Consider the following 10,163-nt stretch of genomic DNA (forward strand, 5'->3'; position numbering starts at 1 on the left):
TGGGATGGGGGGTCTCCCCTCGCAGGGAACAGCCTTCCCGTGTGCCCTCCTTGACTGCGGCGCTCACGTCTACAACCTGCACCAGAAGAACGGCTTCACCTGCATGCTCATCGGGGAGATCTTCGAGCTCATGTGAGTGCGGCCTCCCCTCTCGCCGGGGCCGCGGGATACTCCAGGCCTGTTCCCGGCCCTTCCCGCCCATCCGTGCGCTGCTGGGAGGAGGTTTTCCAGGCGCCGCGATCCCGGCCTGCAGCTCCGGGCGTGCGGGGCCGACGTGGCCGTTCCCTCACGGCTGCTCCCTCTCTTTGCAGGCAGTTCATCTTCGTCGTGGCTTTCACCACCTTCCTCATCAGCTGCGTCGACTATGACATTCTTTTCGCCAACAAAGCAGTGAATCACAGCCAGCACCCCAGTGAGCCCATTAAGGTGACGCTGCCGGATGCCTTCCTGCCTCCGAACGTCTGCAGTGCGAGGTAGAAGCAGCTCAGGGCGCGTTAGCTGCTGCCACTGCTTTCTCAGATGCTTAGGGCTGTCCCTAGATACTTGGATACTAGAGGCTTGACTCCTGCTCTCTGCCCCTTCTTGCTGGCAGAATCCAGGCAAACAGCTTCCTCATCTGCATCCTGGTGGTTGCYGGAGTGTTCTGGATCCACCGACTCATCAAATTCATCTACAACATTTGCTGCTACTGGGAAATTCACTCCTTCTACATCAATGCCCTCAAAATCCCCATGGTGAGTAGCYGCAGAGCTGCTGAGGAAAGCAGGAGCCCTTGCTGGACAGGGAGAAGCCACTCACGTCTACTTCTCCCTGGGAGGCAACTTCTCCAAAAGTCTCCTGCCAAGAGTTCATCCTTTTGCTCCAGCTTTTCCTAGGGTTATGCAACCACGTTGATCTCTTTTCCAGGTTCCCARCAGCCAATTTGTTGCATGTTAACCCTCTGCACAGCCTTTCACTGTGTGTGCTGGCATGTGCCTCTGCCATCTGCCACCCAATATGTTTATTTTTATCTGTGATGGCCTTTTCTGTGGTGCCTTTCAGCAGCAAAGGCACAAGCGAGGTGTAAGCAGGGGTGTTCTCTTTCCTCCTGCGAGGTGAGCAGAGTCATCTTCCCTGTTTATGGATGAGGAAACTGAGTCATGGAGCTRTTTAGTTGATGGAGAGCATACTGGAGACCTGTGTCAGAGGTGGGGTGTGAGGCTTACACCTGCAGCCTGGTGCAGGCTCTTCTGCTGTGCCTGATATCATCAGAGGGTGCGTGTGCCGCTTTTCAGGAGCAGCTCCGGGTGATGGAGAAAGACGGAGCGAGCCAAGAGTTGGGTTTGTTCCCAGCTTTGCCTCAGGCTGCCCGTGGGACAATGGTTGAGTTCCTTCCCCTCTCCATGTCTCCCCTGTACYTCCAAGCATTAGCCGTGTTTTCCATGGATTCTGGGGGAAGGAGAGCTTGCGTGAACCTGGCACTGCAGTTTTGCCTCCAGGACAGCCTGTGTGTGAGAGGGGGGATACTGGTCATCAACGCTAGTCCAGGCTAAAGGGCACTGGGGCGAGACACGGGGTTTGCCAGGCACAAGCTGAGGTGATGGGAAAGGTGCCCCGTGCTGCGTGTGCTTCCCTGGAGCCCCAAGAGTGGCTGCTGGGACCCCTGTCAGTGCAGGGCCCAGCGTGACACTGTCCCTGGACACAGCCTGGCTCTAACCTCGCTGCTTTCCCCTCCCAGTCCAACCTGCCCTACTACACGTGGCAGGAGGTGCAGGCCCGCATCGTGCAGATCCAGAAGGAGCATCAGATCTGCATCCACAAGAAAGAGCTGACRGAGCTGGACATCTACCACCGCATCCTGCGCTTCAAGAACTACATGGTGGCCATGGTGAACAAGTCTCTGCTGCCCATCCGCTTCCGCCTGCCCTTCCTGGGAGACACTGTCTTCTACACGCGCGGGCTCAAGTATAACTTCGAGCTCATCTTYTTCTGGGGGCCGGGTTCGCTCTTCGAGAACGAGTGGAGCCTGAAGTCCGAATACAAGCGAGCTGGGAACCGCCTGGAGCTGGCTGAGAAGCTCAGCACTCGCATCCTTTGGATTGGCATCGCCAACTTCCTCCTCTGCCCCCTCATCCTCATCTGGCAGATCCTCTACGCTTTCTTCAGCTACACGGAGATCCTGAAGCGGGAGCCGGGCAGCCTGGGCGCCCGCTGCTGGTCTCTCTACGGCCGCTGTTACCTCCGGCACTTCAACGAGCTGGACCATGAGCTGCAGTCGCGCCTCAGCAAGGGCTACAAGCCAGCTTCCAAGTACATGAACTGCTTTATCTCGCCGCTCCTCACCATCGTGGCCAAAAACGTGGCCTTCTTTGCTGGCTCCATCCTGGCCGTGCTCATTGCTCTCACCATCTACGATGAGGACGTGCTGGCAGTGGAGCACGTGCTGACTACGGTCACCCTGCTTGGCGTGGGCATCACGGTGTGCAGGTGAGGTGGGGCGGTGCTGGGCACAGCCAGCTGCTCCCAGCAGCGTTTTGGGGGCAGTGAGGCTGACACCGTCTGTGTGCATGTGCTCTTAGGCTGCAAGGGGACATGAGCCTGCTCTAAGGGCTGAGGAGGGGCAGAGTGGGGCAGGCAGGAGAAGGAGGTACTAGCTAACTTGGTGCAGTGACTGTGGTGGTGACTTCAGGAATGGCTGGAGGAGTTTTGCTGGAGCTCTTGTGTGGCGGGAGCCCTGGGCTGTGCTGGCAGSGGGGTTTGGGAGTGAAGGTGGAGCTGAGGACATGGGCTGTTCACCCTGCCCTCCCCTCCCGGGGGAGATCTCCCTTAAACTCAAGCGCGATGTTGTGACATTTCCCTGTGCTGTCCTGCAGATCCTTCATTCCTGACCAGCACCTGGTGTTTTGCCCGGAGCAGCTGCTGCGGGTCATCCTGGCGCACATCCACTACATGCCTGACCACTGGCAGGGCAATGCCCACCGCTACGAGACGCGGGACGAGTTTGCCCAGCTCTTCCAGTACAAAGCGGTGAGCCTGGCTCGCAAGGCACTGAGACCAGCTCGCTTTCTTCCCGGCAGCAGGGAGAGGCTGCCRGAGGGCCAGGCAGCTCCCGAGCAGACAGAGCTTTTCTGGAGATGACCGTGYTGGTCAGTGGGGCAGGACTGAGCGCCGGCTCCAGGATTGGGGGTTTGAGGGGGAAGCAGCAGAGGTTCGGTCTTGAGTGGAAGATGGCACGTGGGGTTGAAGGGGGCTAGAACTTTACTTTAGGGCCAGCTTTTTGGGGCAGTTTCTGGTGTCCTCAAGCTCACTCTGAACCGCTGTTTCCGTGCCCAGGTCTTTATCCTGGAGGAACTCCTGAGCCCTATCATTACTCCCCTGATCCTTATCGCCTGCCTGCGACCCAAGTCCTTGGACATCGTGGACTTCTTTCGCAACTTCACCGTGGAGGTRGTGGGTGTGGGTGACACCTGCTCCTTTGCCCAGATGGACGTGCGCCAGCACGGCCACCCGGCGGTAGGTCCCGCGTGCGTCGGGGTGTCACTGTGGGCTCCACACCAATGTGCCTGGCCCCTTACCCATGGGAGAGGCTGTGCTGCTCCTGGGAGCCTGCGGCCAAATCCTGTGACTGCCTCTGTGCTCAGTCTCCAGGATTGCCAGCACAGGTCACCAGGCTGTGACTTGTTAGCTTGATATGTTTGTTATACACTGGGCTCTGTCGTATCTCACTATTTCACATCCTTGCCTGTCTTCACAGGCTCTCTCAGAAGAGAGGAGTGARTATATTTGGACATCCTAAAATGTGTGACCCCTGAGAACAGATTAGAAAAGCTGGGCTGCTCTTAGTCAGGAGCGAGGCAGTATGCGGGAGGCGGGAGTGTGTTTTCCATGAAACCTGCTGCAGAGTGAAAGAAGATCAATGTGTTTCCCGTGCCCGGGAATTTCCATGAGTCATCCAGAAGGGCTGTCTGTTGACATGACCATGAACCGGGAAGGGGTGGGCTCGCTGTGGCAGGAGGTTTTGAAGAACAGTTACTAGTTGCCTGCAGCTGCTTCTGCCATGGGCTGGAGAATGYAAAACAAAACTTTCCCCTCTGTTTTTTCTTGTGGTAGCCCCCATCTCTTTCTCCTTGGCAGCAGGAGAGGGAGGATACTGGGCTTTACAGCTACCGTTTTCCTGGGCTGCCAGGCCTGAACTAGGACAAGAGAATTTACTCTAGAGCCCACTCTCTGCATGGCCCAGCTTGTGCTGGGCGTTGTGGGTTTCGCCCAGACAGGTCCTGCAGGATTTGCAGGCCTGCCAGGGGCTTGCAGCAGATCCTGGCCCTCACCACCTCTCCCTGTTCCGCAGTGGATGTCGGCGGGAAAGACGGAGGCCTCCATTTACCAGCAGGCGGAGGACGGCAAGACGGAGCTGTCCCTCATGCACTTTGCCATCACCAACCCCAAGTGGCAGCCGCCCCGCGAGAGCACGGCCTTCCTGGGCCTCCTGAAGGAGCGCGTGCACCGGGACAGCAGCGTGGCGCTGGCGCAGCACGCCGTGCTCCCCGAGAACGCCCTCTTCAGCTCCATCCAGTCCCTGCACTCCGAGTCCGAGGTGCCCGGGCCGCAGGGCACGCGGGGCGTTCGCTGGGGGCGAACAAGCTCTGGGATAACCCGGCCCCTGGGGAAACTGTCCCCTGGCCTGGGCTGTGGCCGGGGATGCCAGTAGGATGGAGAGCACTAGATGCGGCTGCTCTCCGGGATTGTAGAGATGGGCAGCAAGGTGTCCTGGAGCACTGTGAGGTGGGAGAGGGGTGGGAGGAAGCTGGGGTGGCACAGCTCTGCACGGCTGGTATGGGAGTATTGCTGCCATGCACCGCAAAGCTGCACAGGACAGTGACTCTCTCCTTTCCATCTCTGCAGCCTCACAGCCTGATTGCCAACGTGATAGCAGGCTCCTCAGCTCTGGGCTTTCACRTGGGCCGCGAGGGACAGGCCTCCCGCCATCTCTCTGAGGTGGCCTCGGCCCTGCGTTCCTTCTCCCCGCTCCAGTCTGCCCAGCAGCCCCCCAGCAGCTTCCAGGCAGGGGGACGAGATGGAGAGGGAGCCCAGCCGCGGGGTGCCAGTGCCATGACGGTCTCTGGGTAAGGATATGGCAGCCTTGGCCGCCAGCAGCAGCCTTGAGGGGAGCAGCTGGAGAGCTTGCAAGTCCCACATTGCTCTGCTGGCTGCCCCACTGCCAGGGCTGTGTGGCATTTGTCTCTGTGACAGTAAGGGACGTATTCACAAGCAGAGCTAGGCCCAGGTGTTCATGCTGGTCCCAAGGGGCTGTGTGGAGCTCTGGCCTTCTGAAGATAACGTGGTATCTTCCCAGCAGGGAAGAGACTGCTCCGAGCATCCCTTCCCAGGGATGAGGGGCATGTCCAAGTAGGGCCTGCCCTGTTGTTGAATGCCACCTGCTCTGGAGATGAGGGCAGGCTCTGTGCCCTGGCACAGGGACACTGTGTGCTGGGATAGGACAGCGTCATGCCTGAACTGGTCATCTTGTGTGGCTGGGGAGAGGACAGAGAGGGCCCATCCCTCTGCATCACGGGAGCGGGTGTCTGCAAGCCTGGCGTGAGAGCAGGGTGTAGGGGCCCAGCCAGGCAGCAAACATCTGCCCTGTGTCGCCTGGCAGTGCTGATGCGAGGACCGTGAGCTCGGGGAGCAGCGCCTGGGAGGGGCAGCTGCAGAGCATGGTGCTGTCGGAGTACGCGTCCACCGAGATGAGCCTGCACGCGCTCTACATGCACGAGGTGAGCAGCGGGCACGGCCCCGGGCAGCGCGCGGCGCTGGGCAAGGGTGACCGAGAGCAGGGTGTTCCCTGCCAGGGAGAGGGTACTCGGGGCAGTCTGGGCTCTGCCCACACAGCTCACGTCTTGGCCCCGCAGTTGCACAAGCAGCAAACCCAGCTGGAGCCCGAGCGGCACACTTGGCACCGGCGAGAGAGCGATGAGAGCGGCGAGAGCGCCCACGAGGAGCTGGAGGTTCAGCGGGGGGCCKCTGTGCCCATCCCTCGCTCCGCCAGCTACCCCTTCTCCTCGCCGCGGCAGCCCGCCGAGGAGACGGCCACGCTGCAGACCGGCTTCCAGCGGCGATACGGTGGCATCACGGGTACGGGGGCTGGCGTGCAGGCCTGAGCTTGGGATCGGAGCCCTGGGCAGAGGCCCTGCACAGGCTGGCATGGGCAGCCCGCCTGCCGCTGAAGCCTGGCACCCACTGTGTCGCTGACATTCCTCCTGCCCCATCCTGCAGACCCCGGCACGGTGCACAGAGCCCCCTCACACTTCTCCCGCCTCCCACTCGGAGGCTGGGCTGAAGATGGGCAGCCAGCGAGACACCCGGAGCCCGTGCCAGAGGAGAGCTCGGAGGATGAGCTGCCACCACAGATCCACAAGGTAGGGCCAAGAGCTGTGGCCAGGAGGGGCCACGCGAGTGCAGTTGGGGCACTGGCAGCTGGTCCCAGGAGGTGCCACGTCCCCTCTCCGTCTTGCAGGTGTAGCCTTGTAGACTGGGGATCTCGGGGTCGCAGACTGGGAGCCGCCTGGGCAGCAGGATGTGGCGTCAGGCTGATTCTTCTCCCGTCCCAAGGGGACAGGGTGATCCTGGGCTTCGTTTTGCTGCCATCAATTGCCGAAGAGACAAACCTGCCAGGCGAGCGGCTTTGCGGTGGCGCTTTGTGCAGCCGTGTGTCAAGTCGACGCCACTCTGACTCTTGCGGGGTGGATGCGTGTGTGAGTACATGCGTGTGTCTGTGTTCACCTCTGTGTCGTCCGTGTCGGAGGATCGCCCGGAGCCTGCGGACGCCGACGGGATGGCGCCGGGGAGCTGTGGACTCGCTCGGAGGCGGCCGCTGCCCGTCGAAGGCGCGCGAGAAGGCAGCAGCTCCAGACACGCACCCTGAGCTGGGACCTGCCTCCAGAGGGAGGGCAGGGAGCTGGGGACCCCCGGGCACGGCCACCTGTGTCGAGAGGTGGCGAGAGGAGCTGGCTGGTCCTGCGGTGGTGCTGGCGGCGTGACTGCCCTGCCAGAGCCTTGGGGAGGTGCCCGGTGCTGCGCTGCCCCTCCAGGGAGGAGCAACCTTGTGCCCCTCGGTCTGGAGCCAGCTGACAGCGGGGCAGTCCCCCTGCTCCGTGCACACACGCACTGCCCAGCTCCCTGACGAGGAGGAGCGGGACCCACTGCCACGGGTGTGAGTGGGGAGGCAGAGGCGGCGGGCCTTGCTCTCACTGGGAGCTGGGGATGCTGCAGCTCGTCCCCAGCCCCCGTGACAGCTGCCCGGCCCCTGGCACRCCAGGAAGGGGCTGCAGAGATGGGAGACTCTTGTCCCTGACATTTCTCCCGTCTGGCAGCCTCTGTGCCATATCTCTGAGCTGGGGCCGCTTGCGCCCTGGTGCCCGTGGGACGTGGGCTGCTAGCAGGGCACGTGTGCAATGCCAAAGAGACCTTGGGGTGCTCCAGCCTGGCTTSTCCTGGGGGCTCGTGCAGCCCAGTGGAGCCCACCCTGAAGGCCTTGTGCTCTGTGTCGGATTGAATCCCTTCCCCCAGGTGTTATAAAAGTCTCTTCCTTATGCCTGACCCGTCTCATACATTCAGTCTGTCTTCCTGATGTGGCCATTTCTGTGGTATTGGGGCTTTCCTCCTGCCCCGACAAGGACTTCAGTGTGTCTTGTGTCTCACCCAAGGGCGCTGCGCTCCTTCCTTCCCTCCCCAGAGCCTCCCTTTGCTTGCGATTTTGCTGCGGCTGCTGCCGAGTATCCCAGGCAGGTGCTTTATGTCTCAGAGGGGCAAGAGGACGGGCCCTGAAGCCCGGTGGCAGAGGGCAGAGCAGGGGTCCTGCGTGTGCAGCATAACCTGGGACAGGGCCTCCCTTGCTCCCCTTCCCGTGGCAGCCTGCAAGCATGTGCATTCCTGCCCTGCCAAGCACTGCTTTGCCCTGCGCTCCTCCTCTCCCCCTGGCAGGGCCTGCCTGCTCCCGCCATGCCCTCTGCAAGCAGCAGAACCTCCCCTCGCGCTGCCGGAGCGCAGGTCCCCTGCCCTGCCCTGCCCTGCCCTGCCGGGGTTGTTGCCCTGTGCCCTTTGAGCCGGGGCTGGGCACGCGCTGCTGCGGCAGCCGCTCTGCACCGGGACGGGTGCGCGGGGCCTCCTCGGTGCTCGCTCGCCACGGGGGCCGCAGGGGCTGCAGGTGCAGCAGGCCCTCCAGGAGCAAGCGTTGCATTGCCCTTCGGTTGCGCTGGGTGCTGTGCTGTGTGCGCTTGGCGTTGGTTTGCAGGGGCGCTGCTCACTTGCAGGGCCTGTGGGCACCCCCTTCCCGCCGGGCACAGGTCCTGCAGCYGGGCCAGCTCCGCACCGCGCGAGCTGCCGCGTGGACGTTATCAARCTGCCCCATTCTGCCCCGGCACCAGGGGTCTAAGCCGGTGGTTGAGGGGTCCTCTAGTTGCACCAGAGTTGAGTTTCTGCAGTGTCRTTTCACCCCTTGTTACCATTGCCACCTAGTGCCGCTCTTCCCCATAGTGCCAGGACTAGAGGCAGTGGGCTCTAGCAAGCTCCAGCAAGCTCCACCTGAACRTAAGGAAGAACTTTTTTACTGTGAGCGTGACTGAGCGTTGGAACAGGCTGCCCAGAGAGGTGGTGGAGCTTCCATCCTTGGAGAGCTGACAGGCACCTGGTCGAGTCCTGGGCGTGCTGCTGTGGGTGCCCCTGCTCTGAGCAGACAGCTGGGACTCTGTGATCTCCARWGGTCCCTTCCAGCCCCACCGCCCCCTGCAGCGCCTCAGGCCACGGGCCCCCCAGGTGCCCGGCAGCTGGTGGGGTGCAGCAGGGCGCCCCGCCATGGAAAGGACTGCGCTATCCCTGGGGGCTGCAGGCCTGTGCCGAGGGGGCCCTGGTGCTSGTGGGCCCAGCCTGGATCTGCTCTTACCTCCCGTTAGAGCAGCCGTGGTCGCGGGAGAAGCCGGCAGCCGCGGCCCTGCCTGTGCTCTGACACCCGGGCCCGAGGGGCAGGGGCTGCTGGTGCAGGACAGGCTGCAGGGCCGGGCGCCTGGTCACAACAGGGAGGGACAGACCCAGGCTGTGCCTCCCCCGGCCTGCTAGAGGCCCGTGTGGGCACTAAAGCCGGGCTTACCCACCCTGGGGCAGCGCGCCCTGCCCGCAGCGCCTGCCTAACAGCTGCTGGCCTCAAACACCCRTGTGCTGGCCGGGCTTTTTCGCACTGAGAAGCACTGCCCGGCTGCACCGTGTCCCTGGTGCACGGGTTGGGGCAAGCAGGGAGCGCGGCCCCTTCCCTGGGAGCAGCGGGAGGAGGACGAGGCCTGGYGGGAGCAGGCAGGCGTGCTTGTGCGTGCTGTGCTCGTGTCCTCGCTGTCCGTGTGCATGGCAAGGCGCCCGTCCCCGCGGGCCGTGCGGGGCTCCCGCGCGCGGCTCCTCGCGCCGCCRCTCCGCAGCCCTAATAAAGGTGGGACGTACTGGCCACGCGTGTGCGAGTGTCTGTTTGTCCTGCGGCACGGAGCGGCCCGCCTGGCCCGGCACAGGGCACGGGCTGCCACAACGTGGTGCCAAGGAGGCTACGGAAGGGCAGTGGCCAGCATGGACTCTGCCCCGAGCATGGGCAGAGTGCCTGGGAGCTGGGGAGGAGCGGGATGCCCTGCATGGTGGCACCAGGGCCTGCCCTGCTGCGCGCGGGGGCAAGGCGGCGGCGGGAGCTCCCCTACACCGAGCACTGCAGAGCGGGCAGCGGGATAGAGGGCTGGGGGACAGGGATAGAGGGCTGGGGGACAGGGATAGAGGGCCCAGCCCCGACGTGGTGCCCGGCGGGGGAGCACGAGCGCGGCTGGGCAGGGAGCGCTCGCTGGGAGCCTTACGGCCCGTGTTATCTTCCTGCTGAATGGCCCCTGCTGTAAAAGCAGGTGGCTGCTGTGGACACGCGCACAAGGAAGCTGTCACACAGTGCCCTGCTCAGCCCGGGGCTCCGCTGCAGGCCCYGGGCTCTGCGCCTCGGCGCTCGGAGGCATCTCCAGCCACGCACCCAGGCAGGCTGCGGCGCTGCCCTCGCGGGGCTGCTGGGGCCTCCGTTCAGAGGCGCCCTTGGCAGAGCGGCCGAGCAGCCCCTGCGGCCTCGGCGCCCCGGGAGCCCTCCCAGCTCGGGGCCGCGGCCCGCGCGGTGCCCT

At 63.2% G+C, this 10,163-nt stretch overlaps 2 protein-coding genes across 2 annotated transcripts in view; one reads left to right on the forward strand and one right to left on the reverse strand.

Annotated features, from left to right (window-relative positions):
* Nucleotides 1-105, reverse strand: part of ANKZF1 (ankyrin repeat and zinc finger domain containing 1) — a 7,101-nt gene extending 6,996 nt beyond the window's left edge. The window contains exon 1 of the mRNA XM_026040408.1: nt 100-105. Coding sequence (XP_025896193.1) covers nt 100-105 — 6 coding nt within the window. The remainder of the gene's footprint in view (nt 1-99) is intronic.
* Nucleotides 73-7,657, forward strand: ATG9A (autophagy related 9A). The gene is made up of 12 exons (XM_026053641.1): nt 73-132; nt 312-473; nt 593-734; nt 1,718-2,466; nt 2,853-3,006; nt 3,313-3,492; nt 4,328-4,573; nt 4,882-5,102; nt 5,636-5,753; nt 5,889-6,111; nt 6,253-6,395; nt 6,494-7,657. Exons 1-12 carry the CDS (start codon nt 104-106, stop codon nt 6,497-6,499), a joined length of 2,373 nt encoding a protein of 790 aa, XP_025909426.1. The 5' UTR covers nt 73-103; the 3' UTR covers nt 6,500-7,657.
* Nucleotides 7,658-10,163: the final 2,506 nt, after the last annotated feature.

This window comes from Nothoprocta perdicaria, unplaced genomic scaffold (assembly GCF_003342845.1).
Source record: "Nothoprocta perdicaria isolate Ctin4 unplaced genomic scaffold, notPer1 scaffold_0, whole genome shotgun sequence".
Lineage (NCBI taxonomy): Eukaryota > Metazoa > Chordata > Aves > Tinamiformes > Tinamidae > Nothoprocta > Nothoprocta perdicaria.